Source organism: Pristiophorus japonicus, chromosome 1 (assembly GCF_044704955.1).
Source record: "Pristiophorus japonicus isolate sPriJap1 chromosome 1, sPriJap1.hap1, whole genome shotgun sequence".
NCBI lineage: Eukaryota > Metazoa > Chordata > Chondrichthyes > Pristiophoridae > Pristiophorus > Pristiophorus japonicus.
Window position 1 is genome coordinate 199,702,285 of NC_091977.1, and position 23,267 is coordinate 199,725,551.

The 23,267-nt window shown below is 40.8% G+C and overlaps 2 protein-coding genes across 4 annotated transcripts in view; one reads left to right on the forward strand and one right to left on the reverse strand.

Annotated features, from left to right (window-relative positions):
* LOC139268110 (ankyrin repeat and death domain-containing protein 1B-like) overlaps window positions 1-13,863 on the forward strand; it is a 97,664-nt gene extending 83,801 nt beyond the window's left edge. Inside the window, exon 15 of the mRNA XM_070886129.1 lies at window positions 11,306-13,863. Within this exon, the coding sequence (XP_070742230.1) occupies window positions 11,306-11,364 (59 nt within the window). The 3' untranslated portion in view covers window positions 11,365-13,863. The remainder of the gene's footprint in view (window positions 1-11,305) is intronic.
* Window positions 13,864-14,062: 199 nt separating this feature from the next.
* poc5 (POC5 centriolar protein homolog (Chlamydomonas)) overlaps window positions 14,063-23,267 on the reverse strand; it is a 173,609-nt gene continuing 164,404 nt past the window's right edge. The window contains exon 12 of one of the 3 annotated variants that reach the window (XM_070886119.1): window positions 14,063-15,871. In XM_070886119.1, coding sequence (XP_070742220.1) covers window positions 15,734-15,871 — 138 coding nt within the window. In that variant the 3' untranslated portion in view covers window positions 14,063-15,733. Of the gene's footprint in view, window positions 15,872-20,585; window positions 21,051-23,267 lie in introns of those variants that run through there. The other 2 variants (XM_070886104.1, XM_070886110.1) reach the window with 2 other exon arrangements.

Consider the following 23,267-nt stretch of genomic DNA (forward strand, 5'->3'; position numbering starts at 1 on the left):
GCGGGAGGAAAGACGTTCATGAAGCTGGATCTGACTTTAACCTTCATGACGCAGGAACTGGAGGAATCGTCGAAGGCCCTCACCTGCATCAACACGCACAAAGGTCTTTTTGTTTATAACAGATGCCCGTTTGGAATTTGATCGGCGGCGCCGATATTCTAGAGAAACATGGAAAGTTTACTGAAGTCGGTCCCGCACACCGTGGTCTTGCAGGACAACATCTTGGTCACACGTCGGAACACAGTCGAGCATCTCCAGAACCTGGAGGAGGTTCTTAGTCGACTCAACCGCGTGGGGCTCAGGTTAAAACACTTGAATTGCGTTTTCCTGGTGCCTGAAGTGGAGTTCCTGGGAAGGAAGATTGCGGCGGACGGCATCAGGCCCACCAACGCGAAGACAGAGGCAATCGAGAACGCACCGAGGCCACAGAACGTGACGGAGCTGCGGTCGTTTCTGGGACTCCTGAACTACTTGGGTAACTTCTTACCAGGTCTCAGCACACTGTTAGAACCACTGCATGTTTTACTATGAAAATGGGACAAATGGGTTTGGGGCAAAAGCTAAGAAAATGCCTTTGTAAAAGCGAGAAAATTGTTATGCTCAAAACAAATTGCTTGTGTTGCATGATCCATGTAAGCGTTTGGTACTAGCATATGATGCGTCATCATATGGCGTCGGGTGTGTATTGCAACAAGCTAATGATTCTTGGAAACTGCAACCGGTTGCTTATGCATCCAGGAGTCTGTCTAAGGCTGAGAGAGCCTACCGCATGATTGAGAAAGAAGCGTTAGCGTGTGTTTATGGGCTAAAGAAAATGCATCAATAGCTGTTTGGGCTAAAATTTTAATTGGAAACTGACCATAAGCCACTTATATCCCTATTTTTCGAGAGTAAAGGGATAAATACCAACGCATCGGCCCGCATCCAGAGATGGGCGCTCACGTTGTCCGCATTTAACTATTCCATCTGCCACAGGCCAGGCACAGAAAACTGCGCCGATGCTCTCAGTAAGCTGCCATTGCCCACCACGGGGGTGGAAATGGTGCAGCCTGCAGATCTAGGCATGGTTATGGAAGCATTTGAGAGTGAGCAATCACCCGTCACTGCCTGGCAGATCAAAACCTGGACAAGCCAGAACCCCTTATTATCTCTAGTCAAAAACTGTGTGTTTCACGGGAGCTGGTCCAGTCTCCCAGTGGAAATGCAGGAAGAGATTAAGCCGTTCCAGCAGCGCAAAGATGAAATGTCTATACAAGCAGACTGCCTTCTGTGGGGCAATCGAGTAGTGGTCCCCAAGAAGGGCAGAGACATCTTCATCAATGACCATCACAGTACCCACCCAGGCATCGTAGTGATGAAAGCGATAGCCAGATCCCATGTGTGGTGGCCCGGTATCGATGCGGACTTAGAGTCCTGCGTTCACAGATGTAATACATGCTCGCAGTTAAGCAATGTACCCAGGAAGGCACTGCTAAGTTTATGGTCTTGGCCCTCCAAACCATGGTCTAGGGTACACGTCGACTATGCAGGCCCATTCTTGGGTAAAATCTTCCTAGTGATTGTAGACGCGTATTCCAAGTGGATTGAATGTGAGATAATGTCGGCTAGCACGTCTGCTGCCACTACTGAAAGCCTGCGGGGCATGTTTGCCACTCACGACTTACCCAATGTCCTGGTGAGCGACAACGGGCCATGTTTTACCAGTGCTGATTTCAAAGAATTCATGACCCGTAACAGGATCAAACATGTCACATCTGCCCCGTTTAAACCAGTGTCCAATGGTCAGGCAGAGAGAGCAGTGCAAACCATCAAGCAAGGCTTGAAGAGGGTAACTGCAGACTCGCCTATCCCGAGTCCTGCTTAGCTACCGCATGAGACCCGACTCGCTCACTGGGATCCCACCCGCTGAACTGCTCATGAAAAGGACACTTAAGACAAGGCTCTCGTTAGTTCACCCTGATCTACATGAACAGGTAGAGAGCAAGCAGCTTCAACAAAATACATACCATGATAGAGCAAATGTGTCACGTGAGATTGAAATCAATGATCCTGTATTTGTATTGAATTATGGACAAGGTCCCAAGTGGCTTCCCGGCACTGTCGTAGCCAAAGAGGGGCGCAGGGTGTTTCGGGTCAAACTTTCAAATTGACTCATTCACCGGAAACACTTGGACCAAATCAAACTCAGATTTACGGACTATCCTGAGCAACCCACCTTGGACCCTACCTTTTTTGATCCCCCAACATACACACTAGTGACAACTGGCACCACGGTTGGCTACGAAGCAGAACCCATCATCCACAGCAGCCCAGCAGGACCCAACACACCAGGCAGCCCAGCAAGGCCAGCTGCACAACAGCCCAGCGAGGGCCCAACAAATGATTCAACAATATCAGCTTTCACACCAAGACGATCAACCAGGGCAAGAAGGGACCCAGATCGACTCACATTGTAAATAGTTACACTATTGACTTTGGGGGGGGAATGTTGTTATATATGTGAACTTGTATTTACTCTGTACAGCCACCAGAGGGCTCATCCCCTGTAGTCCCAAGGGATCCCATAATTCCTTGGGAGCACAGGTATTTAAGGAGGCCTCACAGGTTGGAGAGGCACTCTGGAGACCTGCAATAAAAGACTACGGTCACACTTTACTTTGAGCTCACAGTGTTCAGTCTGACTCTTTCTCCATACATAACAGGTACCTGTATAAAGAAAAGACAGGTTATATAACGTTTTGGGTGTGTACCACCTGAAGAGTGAAAGATAAGCAGGCATTGAAGTAAAGTTGGGACAAAGAGGAGGGGCGGGGCAGAAAATCAACAGATATACCAACCACCGAGAGGGAGCTAATGGGTTGAATGACATTCAAACTGCTAAATAGAAAACTGTTACTGATCTAAAAGGTGGTTGAGGGTAAAAGAACAAAATAACATAGTTAGGATGATGACAAAAACTTGAGAGGATCAAACAAGTTTTAAAAGTAAGAAAATTGAGAAAAAGAAAAATGCATAATCATAATGGATAAGATTGCAATGTCCTGTTTCTGAGATTTGCATACCAGATGCATAGTGACACATTTCAGGAATGAATAGTAAGTTCTACTTAAACACATATTAAACATTACATGGTGGTTGGCAACAGCAGGTAAAATACATAAAGCAAATAATTACATACATTCAGAACAATTGAGGTATTTCTCTGCAAGTTCTAAAGGTGGTTGTAATAATAGCCATAATTGGCAAGTAAATAAAGTTATTCTTAGTACCCAGGCACGTGGTTAAATGGCAGCATTCTTCAATGTCTCCCTCCACATCTATGGTACATATTAGTTTTATAAGTCATTTCCCTCTGAACATGGATTCAGTGCATACACACATTGTACATACGAAGGAGAAAGTAAGTCCAGGGAGGAGGTAGTTCAATATATTGCAACAGTGACTACACTTTAAAAAGTACTTAATTGACTTAATGCACTTTGGGATGTTCTGAGGTCGTGAAAGGCGCTATAGAAATGCTTTCTTTATATAGTATTCTATCTGTTTAGATACTGAAAATAAGTTAAACAACGTCCTGCATTGTGTGGGACTTTTGAGGGGTGTGAGGTATTTTTCTGCTCCATACAGTCCCATCATTTTGGATCTCCGCATTCAGCAAAGACATGCTCAGGTTACATCATCAGTGGAACTTGTTAGTAAATGGCCGTATGCAGATTGATATGTATTCCTGTTCTGGACGACAATCAGCAACCAAACACTCAGTACTGGCTTGGCATTGCTTTATATGTTACACCTTTAAGAAGCAAAAAGTGCCCATATCCTAATTTGTGCCCGTATCCTAACTCGCACCAAGTCCCATTCACCCATCAGCCCTGTGCTCACTGACCTACATTGGCTCTCGGTCCAGCCACGCCACAATTTAAACATTCTCATCTTTGTTTTCAAATCCTTCCATGGCCTCACCCCTCCCTCTCTGTAACCTCATCCAGCCCTACAACTTTCCGAGATCTCTGCATTCATCCAATGCTGGCCTCTTGCACATCCTCACACAAGTGTGGAAATTATGACGAACCTGTATAAAACACTGGTTTGGCCCCAGTTGGAGTACTGTGCCCAATTCTGGGCTCGATGGGCTGAACGGCCTTCTTCCGTGCTGTAACCATTCTTTGATTCAATGGGGCCGATTTTCAGCAAGTGCCGCCGATGGCCACCAAGGTACTGGACGGTACTTTGGGCGGGATATTCATGAAGACGGTCCCTTGAAGGTCGGCGGGTGGCAAATGACGTACGCCGCCAATCTGGGCGTCAGCGGGCGGGAAGTCTCATTCTCGGCGGCAGAGGCTCTTGCCGCCCAAGTGCCGCCGAGGATGGAGTCGGGCCCACGGAGGGTTGAAGACCTGAAAAAAAACAACAGCAAAAAATTAAGAAAGTATCTGAAGATCTTCAGGGGACCCCATCCAGGTAAGTCGCTGTTGACAGAAAGTATTAAAATGTTCACTTACCTTTTTTTCAGGTTCTTTATACTCACTGTCAGGGACAGACCAGCCTCCAGCCAGCCATCCCTGTTCTGCCGCCGAGTCCCACCGACTCCCACCCACAGGAATCTGGGAGCTCAGTTGTGCCACTTGGCCGTCCGCTGATGTTAGCGGGCGGTTCCAGGCGGCTCTCCCTTCCCGCCCGCTCCAGGCCACCCCAGGAGGAATGCCGGTGGCAGTGGGTGGTGATGCGCTGAAAATCGGCCCCAATGATTCTAACTTGATGGTGTTGCTTTCACATGGTTGAATAATGTAACAGTGAGTCTCTTTGTTACTTCTAGATTTGATTTTTCCAATATCCTCTTTGTTGGCCTCGAAGCATCCACCTTGCAAAAACTCTAACCACCGTTGCCTGTCTCGTCACCCTTATACTTCCCAACCTCCATTGTCTCCCTGTCCCTCTGCACATAGGTGTTCGTATCTCTCTGTGACCTTGCACCTTCTACTTCTGCGACAACTGACCTCCTGCCCGCCGAACTCCTAGATTTCTCTTCCCACATCTTCTACTCTTCCAACTCTCAAACATCTGCACGTTCATTTCCTCTCCCACCAACCATCAGTGGTACAGCAATCTTGCCTGCACACCCTGGACCTTACTACATCTCTCCCCATCTTTAAAATACTCCTCACACCACCTCCGACTGTGCTTTCAGTTACCTCCCCCTCGTACTGTCCGGGTGCTTAACTGCCTCATTAAAGGTCCTATTGAAATGCAAGTTGTTGTTTTCTGCCAGCAGTTACAGACTGCTAGGACATGAGCAACTGTATCACAGCATGTCAGGAGAGGAGATAGAAGGGCTGGGGTAGAAAAATAAAGCAGAATGGGGGCTAGCAGATTTAGAATGCTGATTTGCTAATTCATCTAAACAGGTGACAGTGACAATCTGAATATCCTGGCCTGTCCTAGTTTTGTACAGACTGACACATTTGCGAGCTGATGGTATTTTATATCTATCATGTTATTCGATCTATTGTATTAATCATCAGGTGAGAATGAACTGCAGATGTTGCTGGTGGTTGGTGACAGTCACATGTTTATACTAATCAAATTACACACCCTATTTAATTTGTCAAATTAAATTAAATTTGACACGTTATGATGTCGACTTGTTTCTAATTTAAAAAAAAAATTTCTTGAGCTATGAGCAATGCTGGCAAAGCCTTATTTATATTGCCCATTCCTGGTTACCCTCAGGCAGTGGTGGTTCTTCTTGAACTGCCACAGTCCCTGTGGCGATGGTACTACCACAATGAAGGAAGGGGATATTGAATCCAATGGCAGGAACACCGATCATGCAGACTGCTCTGTCCTGGATAGTGTTGAGCTTCTTGTGTTGTAGTATTGTGGCAGCTGTGCCCATCCAGGTGAATGGTGAGTTTTCCATCATTCCTCTGACTTGAGTCTTGTAGACAGGAGAAACGTTGAGGGGTCAGGAGTTGTCTAAGTTTTCAGCCTCTGTCCTGCTCTTGCAGTCATGCTAATGATACGGTTGGTCTAGTTAAGCTCTGGCCAGGTGAGCTATGAATGATGCTGAACATTAGAATCACCAGCAAACAGGTGCATCCTTGACCTTATGGTTATGGAAATGCCAAGATATTTAATAGCAGCAGTCATGTCACTTTCCAATTTGTATGGGCTGTTGGTCATCTGAGTGGATTTTTAAATTACAGAACCTCCCCTGACCCCACATAACAGTAGCAAGGGCAGCACATCCTGTTGTAATTACCAGGATCGCTGCCCAAGGAATTTCAGAGCCATTATCATCTGACATGAGCTGAAAACAGCATTACTGGCAATAGCTATGATATTGTGTGTAGCTTTGGTGTGGCAGCAGTAGAACATTCCTGTTTTTAAGCTGAGTTATACCAATGGTAACATCAATCTACTTTAAGATTTGCTGTGCTTGCTATGTCAAACTTAAAAATGAAATGAGGGAAAATATTTGGATATGCAGCAACATTGCACACTCAGTGCACTGATCCATGCACAGAATGTCATTTTTCTTCCCTTTAAGTTAAATTTGTCTTCACAGTATTGAAAGTGGCAGCCTCTATATGGGCTGGGTGGGATTTGTGTTGGCATGGATTTGTGTTTTAGTGCCTTGCAGAAGCCAGAGAAGGATGCAAAGAATCTACAAAGGGATATAGATAGGCGAAGTGAGTGGGCAAACATTTGGCAGATAGAGTATGATGTGGGAAAATGTGAGGTTATCCACTTTGGTAGGAAAAATAAAAAAGCGAATTATTATTTAAATGGAGATTACAAAATGCTGTGGTACAGAGGGATCTGGGGGTCCGTGTACATGAAACACAACATGTTAACTTGCAGGTACAGCAAGTAATTAGCAAGGCAAATGGAATGTTGGCCTTTACTGCAAGGGGGATAGGGTATAAAAACAGGGAAGTCCTGCTACAACTGTACAGGGCATTGGGGAGACCAGACCTGGAGTACAGCATACAGTTTTGGTCTCCTTATTTAAGGAGCGATATACTTGCATTGGAGGCAGTTAAGAGAAGGTACACAAGCTTGATTCCTGAGATGAAGGGGTTGTCTTATGAAGAAAGTTTGGGCCTATAACTAATTGGAAATTAGGTGATCTTATTGAAACGTATAAGATTCTGAGGGGGCTTGGCAAGGTGGATGCAGAGAGGATGTTTCCCATCATGGGGGAATCTAGGGGGCATAGTTTCAGAATAAGGGGTCGCCCATTTAAAATGGAGATGAGGAGGAATTTCTTCTCTGAGGGTTGTAAATCTTTGAATGCTCTACGCCAGAGAGCTGTGGAGGCTGGGTCATTGAATATATTTAAGGTGGAGAAAGACAGATTTTTGAACAATAAAGGAGTCAAGGGTTATCGGAGCAGGCAGGGAAGTGGAATTGAGGCCAAGATCAGATCAGCCATAATCTTCTTGAATGGCGGAGCAGGCTCGAGGGGCCAAATGGCCTACTCCTGCTCCTATTTCTTATGTATGGGCACTTGCTTCAACGAGGATTCCAGCAGCAAGTGTAAATAGGATAAATTATGCATAGACCCTATCGTTTGGTTGGCAACCTACAGGGTATGTCAGATTTATCAAGAAAATGTGATGCATTTATTGGATTATGAAATTTACATGATTGTAATGCTTGATTAGAAAATGGCCCATATTTTGCAGCCCCTACAGATGCATAAGTTCCAGGTTATTGCATATGCTGCTTTTACCAGCACAAGAGTTTTAATTTAATCATTTAAACATTAAAAAACTTGTACAATAAGGTAAGGTTATTTTTTATCTCCTTGTTTTAAATATGTAATTTAAAAAAACATTTATTTGATGTGTAGATGTATTGCCATTTATGCTTATGGGGATTCCGTGGGCCTCTACCCGGAGAGGCACAGGAATGCAAGTTGCCGCGGATCCCGAGGTAGGGATCTTCTTTGTGGATTGGAGGCATTTCCCGGTGGGAAGCCTCTGACTGCAAATTCAGGGCCTTCCAATATTATTAAATATGACAGCTTACATTTCTATAGCACTCCTCACGTGCAGAGACATATCTTTGATTGCTTTGCAAGATTGTGGAAGGAGGGAAGAAAAGTTGGCTTTTGAAGGTAGGGAGTGATGAGGTGCAACTTCTAGTGGATAGAGTTCTAGAAGGCAGGATATAGGAAGATATGCAAGGTTGTACAACAGGAGTCGGCTATTGTGGGATTTGAATATGCAAACAAGACTCATTCATTATATATTTTCACAAGAGCCGGTGGCAGTTGGGAGGGTTGATAGAGGTGGGTCTGAAGGTGCATTGGTGTTTACAGGAGCAGAAGTGGATGGCTTTTCCTACATTGAACTGGAGGATGTTTTGTCCCAACCAAATCTTAATACTTGACAAGTAGGTGGAATGAGTCGCTGATGGAGGAATTGGAGACTTAGAAAGTGATTGTCATCGGGGTACAAATGGAAGCTGAACCTATGCTTCTGGATGATGTCACCAAGGAGTAATATATATATGAAGGTGAGGTGAGGGAATAGGATAGCCTTGGGGCACACCAGAGATTACTACATGGGTAAGGGAGGAAAAGCTGTTGGCTGAGATAGGATCGATTTTACACTTTCCTGATATGTGCTCCCAGTGTGTGAAGTTTTGCAGCAAGAACATAAATTAATTAAATCTACCCTATGTCTCTGATGCAAATAAGTAGTGGTTAGAACGAGAGGGCTGCCTGGAGATAGTGATGGACAGATATTGTGTGGTCAATGGTGTTGAAGACACGGAGGTCCAGTAAGTTGAGAGATAGCAAGCTGGAGTCACATAGGTCATGTGGCAGGACTTTGAAAAGTAAAGGTTGAAAATGGAACAGTGGTTAAAGAGAATGGAGTGATGAGTTTTGAAGGACATAGCAACTGTGCTGATGGACTGATTAATGGTTAGTATCGGGTTAAGTAGGGTATCTGGGTGGGCAAGAGGAGGTCAAGGCAGCAGGTGCATATACTGCCTTAACACTACAACTGTTGTATATATAGTTTTTTTTTTAAAACAAGCCAAACATTTGGCTACTCATTTTATATGGTGACTTTTGCTTGGCTAACTGCTGTTAAAGTAATATGACAGTCTGATTTTCACATCAAATTCACAAAATAATGTATTTGGGTATGAACATTCTCCACGAGCAGCTCATCTAAACCTTATGGGTTTGTAACTTAAAGAAACAATAAATCCTAATGCCATTCACTGGCAAACTTGATTTTGATTTATTTTGGATTCTCTACCAAACTTCCACTATCTTATATGCTCAGAGTTAGAGGTAAACCTCCCACCAGGGAAGTTTATTGGTAGCTTAAACTTGAGTTCATTGTACTGTGGAAACTATTTATCTCACACACCTCTATTGATAAATCATTTTTGTGCAGATAGCATCAGTCCACACTCCCTTCACAACATTACAAATGCTAATTTATCTACTGGAGTCCAGCCAGTTTATATATCATCATAGGCAGTCCCTCGGAATAGAGGAAGACTTGCTTCTAATCTTAACATGAGTTCTGAGGTGGCTGTACAGTCCAATACGAGAACCACAGTCTCTGTCACAGGTGGGACAAATAGTCGTTGAGGGAAGGGGTGGGTGGGACTGCTTTGCTACACACTCTTTCCGTTGGCGGCGATGAGACTCGAGGACCTCAGCACCCTCCTGGCTGCACTTCCTCCACTTAGGGCGGTCTTTGGCCAGGGACTCCCAGGTGTCAGGGTGTCCTTGTAACGTTTCCGCTGCTCACCTTTGACTCGTTTGCCTTGAAGGAGTTCTGAGTAGAGCGCTTGCTTTGGGAATCTCGTGTCTGGCATGCGGACAGTGTGCCCTGCCCAGCAGAGCTGATCAAGTGTGGTCAGTGATTCAATGTTGGGGATGTTGGCCGGGTCGAGGACGCTAATGTTGGGGCATCTGTCCTCCCAGGGGATTTGTAGGATCTAGCTTCCAGATTCTAAACATCATTTAAGAACATAAGAAATAGGAACAGGAGTAGGCCATAAGGCCCCTCGAGCCTGCTCCACCATTCAATAAGATCATGGCTGATCTGATCATGGACTCAGCTCCATTTCCCCGCCCGCTTCTCTCAAATTTATTCAAACAATAAGGGGTTAAGATAGAAATAGACAGTTTCTTAATGTCCTAGCTTCCACAGTTCTCTGAGGCAGCGAATTCCACAGATTCACAACTCTGAGAAGAAATTCCTCCTTATCTCCGTTTTAAATGGGCAGCCCCTTATTCTAGTCTCCCCCATCAGTGGAAACATCCTCTCTGCATCTACCTTGTCAAGCCCCCTCATAATCTTATACGTTTCAATAAGATCACCTCTCATTCTTCTGAATTCCAATACGTAGAGGCCCAATCTCCTCATCCCCGGAATCAACCTAGTGAACCTTCTCTGAACTGCCTCCAAAGCAAATATATTCTTTCGTAAATATGGAAACCAAAACTGCACGCAGTATTCCAGGTGTGGCCTCACCAATACCCTGTGTAACTGTAGCAAGATTTCCCTGCTTTTATACTCCATCCCCTTTGGAATAAAGGCCAAGATACCATTGGCCTTCCTGATCACTTGCTGTACTTGCATACTATCCTTTTATGTTTCATGCACAAGTACCCCCAGGTCCTGCTGTACTGCAGCACTTTGCAATCTTCATTTAAACAATAACTTGCTCTTTGATTTTTTTTTCTGCCAAAGTGCATGACCTCACACATTCCAACATTATACTCCATGTGTCAAATTTTTGCCCATTCACTTAGCCTATGTCCTTTTGCAGATTTTGTGTGTCCTCCTCACGCATTGCTTTTCCTCCCATCTTTGTATCGTCAGCAAACTTGGCTATGTTACATTCAGTCCCTTCTTCCAAGTCTTTTAGATTGTAAACAGTTGGGGTCCCAGCCCCGATCCCTGCGGCACCCCAGCAGTTACTGGTTGCCAACGAGAGAATGAACCATTTATCCCGACTGTGTTTTCTATTAGTTAGCCAATCTTCTATCCATGCTACTATTACCCCCAACCCCATGAACTTTTATCTTGTGTGGCAACCTTTTATTTCCCAGGAAAGTTTGTTTTTGTTACAGGTACTTGCATGGTTTCTGTCGGTTTACATTCCTAGTACATTTTGTAAACAAGTGTTTGGAACAGGAGTAGAATGGATTAATAGGTAAAATGAAACACAAAATTATAAAGTGAAAATGCTAGTACACAGACCAATCTTTTGTGGAATTCTTAATCGGAACTAAATTATTTTTTTGTGTCTTCCATTACAGAAAAGATCAGAAAGGAAATTAATGGTGTGCAATCTTCACAGAAATGTACAGTTTCCTAAAGATTGCATTGCTTAATTTGGAGCCATCCTGCTGCTCAAGTGAATGGCAAGGAAACAAGCAGAGATGCTATGGTGCCAGTGCAGCATTCTCATGCTAGAACAGGTCATTCTTGGCCCCACCTCAAATTAAGTATGTGACATGTCAACTATTTACTGTAAATACAAAAGACAACACTGTCATTTCTGAGAGTTTGGGAACATTATTTTAAAATTTTATATATGATTTGATGAATCACTTCAAAAGAGGCTTATGAATCAGCACTACTGGTACTACTACAGCGAAAAGGATGGATATGTGGAATGGAGTCCTGGATGGAGTAGTGGAGGCAAAACGCCCATGCATCGAATAACTAAATGGATGGAACAATGGGTAGACTAGTGTCTTTCTGGATGAATTAATTAAGACTGGTTGAATGACCTTCCTCATCTATAATTGTCCTGTGAGCTTGTGAAGGGGACAAATTCAGAACTACCATTAGCGGCCATGCCTTCAGCTGCTGGAATTTCTTCCCGAAACCGCTCCTCGACCTCTCTTAAAACTTACCTCTTCGACCAAGCTTTTGGTTAATTGCCCCAATTTCTCCTTGGCTCGCTGTCAAAGTGTGTTTGATATCGCTCCTGCGAAGCACCTTGGGGCGGTTTACTACATTAAAGGCACTATAAAAATAAAAGTTTGTTATAGAAAAACACTACTTCACTCAAACAGCAAAGAAAGGCCTAGTCCATATTAAATAATATTCCTCCCAAAATAAAGTTTGGGTAATTGTGAGAAAGGAGAAATGCTCCTGAGTAATGAATAGTTGAATATATAAAGCTGGGCATTACTACAAATAAGCATTATTACAATGGAGAACTGATGGTCACCAGTGAGCCACGTGGTTGTGTGTAGAGATTTATGAAGTCAAGTCAAAAGTGTTTACATGTTAAATGTATAAACAAACATGTGAGTAACATTTAAATCAACATTAAATTATTCAACAATCGGCTCCTTTTTCTTACCTGCAATTAATGAGCAACAATCAGATAATCCCATTACCCATACTATGTTTTTCCATTGTCTTACACGATTTCAAATTCTCTGAAGTTAACATTGCAAGGAAATAATACTTAAAATAGCTGCTGGTTCTTGTATGAGATTTAAAACAAGTCCTTTGTCGACAAGACGGATCTTTTGATTTTTTTTAGACTCAGGTTTTTATACATAAAATTTAACTTGCGTACATTCTTTTGGACATCTTGCCTCAGGCTTCCACCAGCTCCAAAACATCAATTTGGAAGCATAACCTTCAAAAGAATATAAATATATAAATGAAGGGCCAGTCTGATTCCCAGAGTTTATGGATATTAAATACTTGGGTAAAATAAAAAAGGCCAAATTTATTTTGTTGTACAATATTAGTAACATATAGCAGATGAATGATAAAAGGTTATAAAAACAAGTTACATTTCTCGTCACACCCACCTCCCCACCCAAATCCATTTCCAGTTTATTTAGCACATTCTTTGAACTACTTGATTTTTATTTTCTAGGCTTCTCTTATGCGAAGACCCAGGCAAAGTGCAGGTTTCATAAATTGAGTTATTGTAGAATCCCAACTGAACTATGTCAAAGCATCTGATGGGAAGATTTTATTTGGCTACTGGTGACCTCAATCAAAGCATTTCATATCTGTAGCAAATCATAAACATGTTCTTAAAAAAATGCATTGATGATTTTGCTATAAAGAACAAGGAAAGCTTCCATCTATAGTACAAAGTTCTCTGGTCTACACCATCAAGTGACCATTTTGAAAAATTTAGACATATACAAGATGATGCACAAAGTTGAATACATTTAGGCAAACCCTAAACACAAGATTATAGTTTAGAATCACAGAATGGTTACAAGCACGAAAGGCAACCATTCGGCCCATCGGTCCTGTGTCGACTCTCAGCTAGTCCCACTCCCCTGCCCTTTTCCTGTAGCCCTGCAATTTTTTTTCCTTCAGATACTTATCCAACTCAACTTATTAATTCCAAGATGTTTTATGTCCTAGCAAAGTACTCGTATTGATGTCGTCTTTCAGAGGGCATCATTTGATCACAAGAGCTCGTTTGGACTGCACTAATATGGTATTGCATGTATACAATATATAGTGGATACAGAATTTTTCAATCAACTACATATAATTTAGTACAAACTACAATTACTAGCCCTCTAAGATGGTTCTCGTACATTGAGGATTCACAAACATGCAGTGTACATATTGACAGCAGTAGCCAAGACAGAGATTAATCCAAAACAAAACTCTCAAATTAAACTTATTATATATTTCAGATTGTTATAAACTATTCAAGCTTTACTCTAATTTTGAACCGCCACCCCCCCACCAGATTACAGTCTTAGCCTTGCAAGCAATCCAGATATCAATTATTAAATATATAACATTTACAAAAAAGTTTGCTGGCTACAGTGTAGGTCACAATCTTTATACATTTGTTCGCAAGAACATTATACATTTCAGGGTATCCTTTACAAAATAGGTTTGATATTTGGGTGCCATTTATTTTTATGCTAAAGCTACATAGAGTAACGATTATTTGTAAGAATGCATAATGTGTATGAAAAAATACCAAAGAACAATTTGTATTTTTACTGTGGAATAAAATTCATAAAGCAATGAGACGACACATTTATCAGAAGTTAAAAATTTGCAATACAAAGGTTTAAAAATATGAATTGTATATACACACTTTTATACAGAAGTAATTTATAATTATACTTTCAAGTCAAACTTTACATTTGTGCTCTTAAAATGATCAAAACTCTTCAACTCTGTACATATCAATAGGAATTATAAATTGCACATAAACTGGAATTTCAAACCATAAATACATTTGGCAAACAAAATTTTACACAAGCAGATTTTAATTATGAAAATGAATACAAAAGCTGGAATTTTTGGTGACCAGTTAAAAACATGATCTCACACGGGGCTGTGCTAAGCCTCACATCAGTGTGTTGAAGAACATGGGATGGGTCAGGCTCAAGAACACTTTTGCTCTGAACAGTTACAATGGATTTCCACCATAGGTTGGATATATAAACCCCCCATAACACTGCCAATCTATCGCTGTCTCTTCTTACTGCATAATGAAGTACACAAAACTATACAGTTTCAAAAACTATCAGTATTCCTCTTCCTAATTGCACTGCACCATTCTCCTGTAAAGGCAGCAGGCAGGTGCTCTGCTCATACATGCGTGCACCACTTCAGCAAGCTTCTAAGAGTTGCATGTATTCACAGGTTTACAACTTCCAATTACGATGTCAGAAATGGAGATTGCTTAGGCCAAAACTCACTTAATATGGCCATTAACCCCTTCTCTGAACTCCTATTTAGAGAATAAAGGACAGCTGCTATAATTTTACAAGATCAATACATTAAAGGGTACTTGATGATGCATCCCAGTCAGAAGCTTTAATGGAATATATAGACTGTAGCATTAAAGTGGCAATTTGTATCTTACATGTCATCAGTAGCTAAGACAGCTCATCTATGTGACAGGAAAAGGGATATTTTAAGACATTATGACAACATACTATAGTTTATAATGGAACCAGCTGACAGGAAATGGAACTGAGAATGTGTTATTTAAGAGCAGTACTTGATCCTGCATTATCAACAAAATGTAATATGATTAAAATAATTCATTTTGATGCAACAACCACTTCATTGCAACATCACAAAGCACTTAAAATCTAAAAACTAGTTTGCATTTTTAATTATTTTTCATACCTGTGGTAGATGTAGAATACAGTGGAGAAACATTGGTTTATACAATTCCCATTGATGAGCTGCATCTCTTTAAGCCACAAACGGATGAGGATTTATACAACGACTGACGCTATATTTTTAAACAAAACTCATGGTTGAGAACACATAATTTCCCCCAAAGTTCTACTTAAAAGATGCTTCAGTGCTGAAACTCATGGAATTTTTATAGAATCTAGCCCCACCACTATTTAAAAACTGCATGCATTGTGCAACAGTGATCTTTAGTCAACAGGCCAAAAGTTGAGATGTCATTTTTAAACCCTGTGCAGTCAATATATTGAATTTTACAGCATTTAAAAATTATTGATACACTCCGAGCACAAGCAGAAAGTTACATACATTGCAAAATACTTTCATTTGACACTGAACGCCCAAGAACGCATTTGCAACTTTGCTCCTGAGTTATGTCATTAACATTAATTTAATAATGGCAACAGCTCACAACTTAAGATCCTCAGTCTTCAGATATGGAACAAACTGTAGATTTCACTGGTTTTCACAATGTTACCTCCACTCATTTCAAGTTGTTGGTATTTTTGTTGACGAGGCATTCAGTCTACAACCTTTATTGACTGGATGCCGCAACTGACGGTGGGTGATTTTGCATTCTGGGCTGTGACTTTCCCTCCAGTGGCTGAGGGCTGGCTGGATCGAGGATACTTTGCTGCAGTCGCTTGACCAATGGTTTGCTGGAAGGCAAAAAAAGGAACAAGTAGTGAGCAGCTTCCTACAGACCTATTCCCCAACCCAAAGCATTTTTTGTTGTTTGTAAAGCAATGAGATGGTTACATTCTTATTTTTTTTATAATTCAGCTCAGTGTTCCTACAAGATTTTAGCAGACAAAAATAGCTTGCAGTATACCAGTTTTAAAAAGGAAATTAGCTTTTCATAAGAAGTCAACTATATTTTATTAAAATCTGACAATGTTCCAGTTACTGAGTAGGTGAGTCATCATTTATCAAGACATACAAAATTTTGTTCTTTCTCAGTACCTCTTTTGGGGAGTACCTACATTTTGATGAGAAGCTGCATCTAGTTAAACGTGATAGTTTAAGTTTTCTAACCACTGGAATATTCTGTGGTGCACTAGCATTGAATACTGATGCAAATGACCACCACCAAATCAAAACACAGATATGTTAGCCAATCACACAGGCATCGTTATTTAATTTTGTATAGCTAAATACCTGTAGCAAGTGTGCTGGAAAGGTAATACAATTTAACAAGACTGAGAAATGCCAAACCGTGTTCAAGTGCCATAAATAGAAATAAGCTAATTGTGCTACTGCTAATCTAATTTAGAAGCATTTGTGCTACCATTTTGTTCCAGTCTGACATGTATTCATTAGCTTGCCCACTATAAATGAGGCAATTTTGAGACTTGAGATGTGATGAGATTTAAAAAAAAAGTTATTCAACAAATGTTGATTAAGTGTAGGTGCATTCTACATCATTCTCTGAATGCAGTATTGTCACATACAGATATATTCTGATAACTATCAGAGGGTTAAAAAATAACCTAGGAATACTTTCCATTTAAATCAGATGAATGTCCATGTCTCTTCCATTATTTAAGTATATATCTAATCTCCTTTTGATTGGAGGTAGCAGAAAAAGTCCCAAGCTTATATACTTGCAGCACAAAATGCTCAAATGTTTAATTTTAGTAGTCCCATTACTACAGGTCAGAGAATGAACCTTGTATATAATAATGATACTGTATTCAAAGGAGGAAGACCCCCCCACATCGAATAATCTAGCATTCATCATTTTCCATATATAAATACGGGTGTATCAAAGTAGTTTTACAAACTAGACTTGGACTTGGTGAGAGCAGAACTCAAAGGCCAAAATGAGGTCACCTGTACATTGATTTAAACAAGATCATAAAGTTCATTCTGCCTCCTTTTCCGTATGTGAAAGATAAATCAGGCTGCTTCTTCATGTAACATCCTTACTCTTATACTACAACCCCCTTGCAATAAAAGGACAACATTATTGCCTTCCTTATTGCTTGCTGTACCTGTATGCTAGTTTTGTGTTTCTTGCACAAGGACACCCAAATCTCTCTGAACACCAATATTTAAAAGTTTCTCACCATTTAAAAAATATTCTGTTTTTCTACCAAAGTGAATAACCTCACATTTCCCCACATTATACTCCATCTGCCACCTTACTGCCCACTCACTTAGTCTATCTATATCCCTTTGCAGACGCTTTGTGTTCTCCTCCGAGCATACTGTCCCACCTAGCTTTGTATGGTCAGCAAACTTGGATACATTATACTCGGTCCCTTCATCTAGGTCATTAATGCAGATATCACTGAGGCTATATGCAGCAAGTTCCCCAAATTGCATTTGTGGAAGTGGAGTGCAGTAGGGAAGGCAAGTGTACCAGATTCACATTGAAAGGGGAAACATTGAATGCTGCAAATTATCAACAGAAATAATGTACAATTGAATTGAATTTCGATCTTGGTCAAATGGTTATTGGGCCAACTGTAATACACTCTTCTCTGTTTAGGTATCCTGCTAGTAATCTATAGTTAAGATGAAATCCAGACTACTGTTGGTGGGAGGAAGCAGGAGACCAGGCCAAGATGGAGAAAGTTGAGAGCAGAGTTGGGGTTGAGCTCGAGTGGAGTGCAATATGGTGGCCACGCTGCCCTGAATTACTACTGAATGTTTGTGGCAATCAGCCAGAGAGTTGTTAACCTGTGGAATTGCCTGCCGCAGAGAGTTGTTGATGCCAGTTCATTGGATATATTCAAGAGGGAGTTAGATGTGGCCCTTACGGCTAAAGGGATCAAGGGGTATGGAGAGAAATCAGGAAAGGGGTACGGAGGTGAATGATCAGCCATGATCATATTGAATGGTGGTGCAGGCTCGAAGGGCCGAATGGCCTACTCCTGCACCTATTTTCTATGTTTCTAAGAGTATTCGTGACTAAAAAGGAGCTTTGAAAGTGGAGGCAGTATTTTAAATACATATTGTGCTGCTAATGGCACTACCCAGTACAATTGCAGTCATGGTCTCCCTGTGAATTTAATTAAATAAATGCTTTAGTGCATATTTAATTTTTTTCTAAAGAAAATTTCTCCTAAAGGGCATTTTCCTTTCCATGAAGGCACATACCCTCTGTTTTCCCCCTAACTTCCAGTATAACATTTGTGTTGTTTATGCAGTAACATTTTCCCCTCCTATCTGTAAGGAGGCCCCCCAGTACTTTCCCACCTATTACAACTTAGATCAGGAATGGGTAGAGAATGTTCTTATTCCATGTCCCCAAATGTTAATGCTTCAAGGTTCAGCTTCACCTGCCACTCCACCCTTCTGCTTTTATAGTAAGGATGGAGGGAGAGAGATCATGAGTAACATTGTAACATATAAAAAACATTGAACATTGTCTTGTAATTTCCCTGCTGGGATGACTGAACTGTTTGCAGTGTGACCGCATGCCTGTTGGACATAGCCTAGAAATACACAGTACCTCAGATATAATTATCTCTGTTCTTTCTAGACTCTAAAAGCCACCACTAACGATGATCAGTTATGTGTCCCTTTGCATGAGTAAAAGCATGCCTGGGGTTCACCATCACTGCTGGGATATTACATACATGTCCAGCAACTGCCATAACTTCAAGCAGATTTTTCAAAAATCAAAAACTTCATATTTTCATCGTTTACATACAAATGAAATATCAAATTCATTATTCAGTAAAAAAATCTCATCATGCATACTGAATAAATATAGGGTCACTTTGTAGGTTAGTTTAATCACACAGAGGTAAAATTGGGTCAGTATGAAAAGACTGCAATTGAAGTCCTTCAGGCAAGCTGTGGAGCTAAATTCTGCAGTTCGATGCAGAGAGAATCAATTGACATTCTGTAGGTTGCATTAGTTTTATCCTATGACCTAGTCATTTATATTGTATGTTGCATATTCTTGCACGTTGCTAAGCATTTGTTAGCTCAGTTGTTTTGTAACACAAGGACTAATGGTGAAAAACTAGTGGGGTGTTCTTTGAAAAGGTTGACTGTTGAAGAATTTCCATTTACTGCCCAGTTTCACAGCATTGGAAGTAAGGGCTGGCTAAACAAGAACGTGCACATGGTTTGTTAGGCATTTTCACATGAGTTAGTTTCAAATAGTTTTTTTTAAAACCGAATAGACAAAGCTTATTATTTTGGTAGGTATAAACTGAGTAGCAAAATAAGTTCACATTTACACAAATGCCTTTATCTTAGGCCATTCAGTCCCTTGAGCCTGTTACACCATTCAGTTAGATCTTGGCTGATCAGTACCTCAACTCTATTTAACCACCGTTGCTCCATATCACTTCATACCCTTGCTAAACAAAAATCTATATCAATCTTGAAAATTCCAATTAACCCAGTATCCAAAGCCTTTTGTGGGATGGGATCCAGATTTCCACGACCTTTGTGTGTGAAAATGTGCTTCTTGATTTCACTCCTAAATGGTCTCGCTCTAATTTTAACATTATGATCTCTTATCCTGGATTACCCCACCAAATGAAATGGTTTATCTGCATCTACCTCATCAAATCCCTTCATCATTTTAAACACCTCAAGTTAGATCACCCCTCAACTGTCTAAACTCAAGGGAATACAAACAAAGTAAGTGCAACACGTCCTCATAATTTAAACCTTTTAAGTTATGGTATAATTCTGGTGAATTTGCAGTGTGCCCCTTCCAAAGCCAATATATCCTTCCTGAATTAAGGTGATCAAAACTGAATGCAGTATTCCAGATGGGATCTGATCAAGGCTCTGTACATCTGAATCATCACTGCTTCTCTTTTGAATTTCAACCTCCGAGATACAAGGCAACATTCCATTAACCTTTTTGATTTTTTTTATACCTGTGCACTAACTTTTAGCGACTTGTACATGGTCACTTAGCTCCAAGCTGCTCACTGAAGAAAATATTCCAATTTGTCTTTGAAATCCAAAGTGGATGACTTTCCATTTCACCACATGGCATAGTTTGCCCACTTCGTCTATCTATGCCCCTTTGCAACTTTTTGCCCCCATCTACACAACAATGTCCTACCTTAGTGTCATCTACAATCTTGTATATATAAGCCTCTATTCCTTCATACAAGTCATTAATATGCCTGGTGAAAAGCAAAGGCCCCAGTACAGACACCTCGAGAAACCACTTGTCACATCACGCCAATCATAGAATGTTCCCTTTATCCCAACTCTATCTGCTACCTCCCAACCAATTACCCACAAACTTTTACAATGGCTCTTAATTCCAGATTACGTAGACCATGTAAAAGGTAGACATAGGATCTAGAATATGGTTACTTGTGTCAAACCATATGAAAACTAGTATTTGAAGCACATTTTGCTTTATGTTCCTGACATTAAAAAAGTGTATTAATACGCAGTTAAAATAGTCGACTTTAACCGAGAAATATTTATCAAAATGGAAGGAGACAGAATACTTGCATCTTTTTTCTTGCAGCACATCCCAAAATATACATTTTTCTGCACTGAAGATTTATATCAGTTGATCACAACATGAACCCACACAGTTCACCAAAACTTACTGAACCTTTTCCCCCTATCATTTTTTCCTAACATAAATGAGTAATCAAATAGTATAAAAACTATGGCATTAGCAGCAGTTAGTTAAAAAAATAAAGTACATTTATTTCAAAATATTCTCTACAATTTATTCAGTCCTGTCATTTTTCTACAAATTAATCTTCTCTGTCCATGCAGTTACTTTGCAATAATCTTCTTAATCCATTTCCTGTTGGTCTAATATGGCTAACATGATCACTAGCACAATTTTTCCAGTTTTATTTTTCATTTTAAAAAGAGAGAATTGAACACCTGTGAAAACAAAGAATAGTAGAATGCAATCAGCAAAAATCAGCAAAGCCATTCTTTATTTAAAAATTACCCCATTAAAATAAATTGGATTGTAAATTTTAAGACCGGCTCTGAAGATGTTAAACTGACATTAAATATTAAAATATAACACTAGCTTTAAACTATTTATATATTCTAGTCACTAGTTTTTAAAAGGTTGGACTCAGGGCTGCAATAATGGTTTACCCACGTGAAGTAGCTTTATGCGTTATACTTGGTCAACATTTAAAATCTACAAACTTGAGGGGTTCAGATGACATTATAAATTATAAGAACAAGGACTGGATGGTCCAGATCAACACATACAAGTGCTCTTTCGCATTCTCTCGGCTGCAAGAGTCCCGTGCCTTATTTCAGCTTCTAGTGGGCACAAGTCCAAAGAACAAGCCTATTATTTGTCACAAATTGGCTATCCAGAGAGGCAACAATGATTGTTGATGTGGGAAACAAATTCAGAATGGTACAGTAGGGGGTGTTACTTTGAGGTTAGTGTCAAAGCATAATTCTTGGGGCAGAGTGCAAGAATTATACTTGGCATCTTTGTGTTACATTTGACCCATAGTGTAACTAAAAAGATTGGTGAGCTGCAAGCACAAATAGCCATATGGGAATGTGACCTGGTTGCATTAACAGAAAAATAGCTCAAACAAGGCCCGGAACAGGTTCTTAATATTCCTGATTACCAAGTATTCAGGAATGATAAAGAGGGGAGGATAAGACAGTATGGATTAAGGATGATGTTACAGTTCTAAATAGATGGATCTAGGACTGAATCTATTTGTCTCGAGTTAACTGAGGGGGAGCAGTTACATTGCTGGGAGTCTAAAGAAAAGAGCTCCAGTGAGGAAGAGATAGATGAGCAAATTTGTTGGCAAACTTCAAAGGTATGTAACAAAAATATAGTGAATTAGAAGACTTTAATTACCTTAATACAGATTGGGAAAATCTTAGTGCTAAGGGTAGGGAAGGAGAGTAATTTCTGATATATGGACAGGAGAACTTAATCAATATGTTTCCAGTTCCAACAAGAAAGGAAGCAGTGTTGAATCTGGTTCGGGGAAATGAAGTCGGGCAAGTGGAGTGTGTGACAGTAGGATATCGTCTAGCTAACTGTGACCACAACATAATTCCGTTTAGAGTAATTATGGAAAGAGACCAGGAAATATCAAAGATAAAAATGCTCAACTGGGGAAGTGCTAATTTCAGTGATTTAAAGAAGGGACCTAGCACAGGTAGATTGGAAAAGGCGATTGCAGGGTAAAGCAGTAACGGAGCAATGGAAGGCATTAGAGAAAAGATCATTCAGGTACAAACTAGGCATATTCCTTTGAAGGCAAAAGGTAATGTATCCAAAGCTGATGCGACCTGGATGAAAAAAGAAATAAAAGATAAAACAGAAAAAGGAGGCTTAGAAACATAGAAAATAGGTGCAGGAGTAGGCGTTTCGGCCCTTCCAGCCTGCACCACCATTCAATAAGATCATGGCTGATAATTCACTTCAGTACCCCTTTCCTGCTTTCTCTCCATACCTCTTGATCCCTTTAGCTTGTAAGGGCCATATCTAACTCCCTCTTGAATATATCTAACGAACTGGCATCAACAACTCTCTGCGGTAGAGAATTCCACAGGTTAACAACTCTCTGTGTGAAGAAGTTTCTCCTCATCTCGGTCCTAAATGGCTTACCCCTTATCCTTAGACTGTGACCCCTGGTTCTGGACTCCCCCAACATCGGGAACATTCTTCCTGCATCTAACCTGTCCAGTCCCGTCAGAATTTTATATGTTTCTATGAGATCCCCTCTCATTCTAGTAAACTCCAATGATACAAGCCCAGTCGATCCAGTCTCTCTTCATATGTCAGTCCTGCCATCCCGGGAATCAGTCTGGTGAACCTTCGCTGCACTCCCTCAATAGCAAGAACGTCCTTCCTCAGATTAGGAGACCAAAACTGAACACAATATTCCAGGTGAGGCCTCACCATGGCCCTGTACAACTACAGTAAGACCTCCCTGCTCCTATACTCAAATCCCCTAGCTATGAAGGCCAACATGCCATTTGCCTTCTTCACCGACTGCTGTACCTACATGCCAACCTTCAATGACTGATGTACCATGACACCAAAGTCTCGTTGTACCTCCCTTTTTCTTAATCTGCTTCTGATAAATGTCAGGAGCAAGA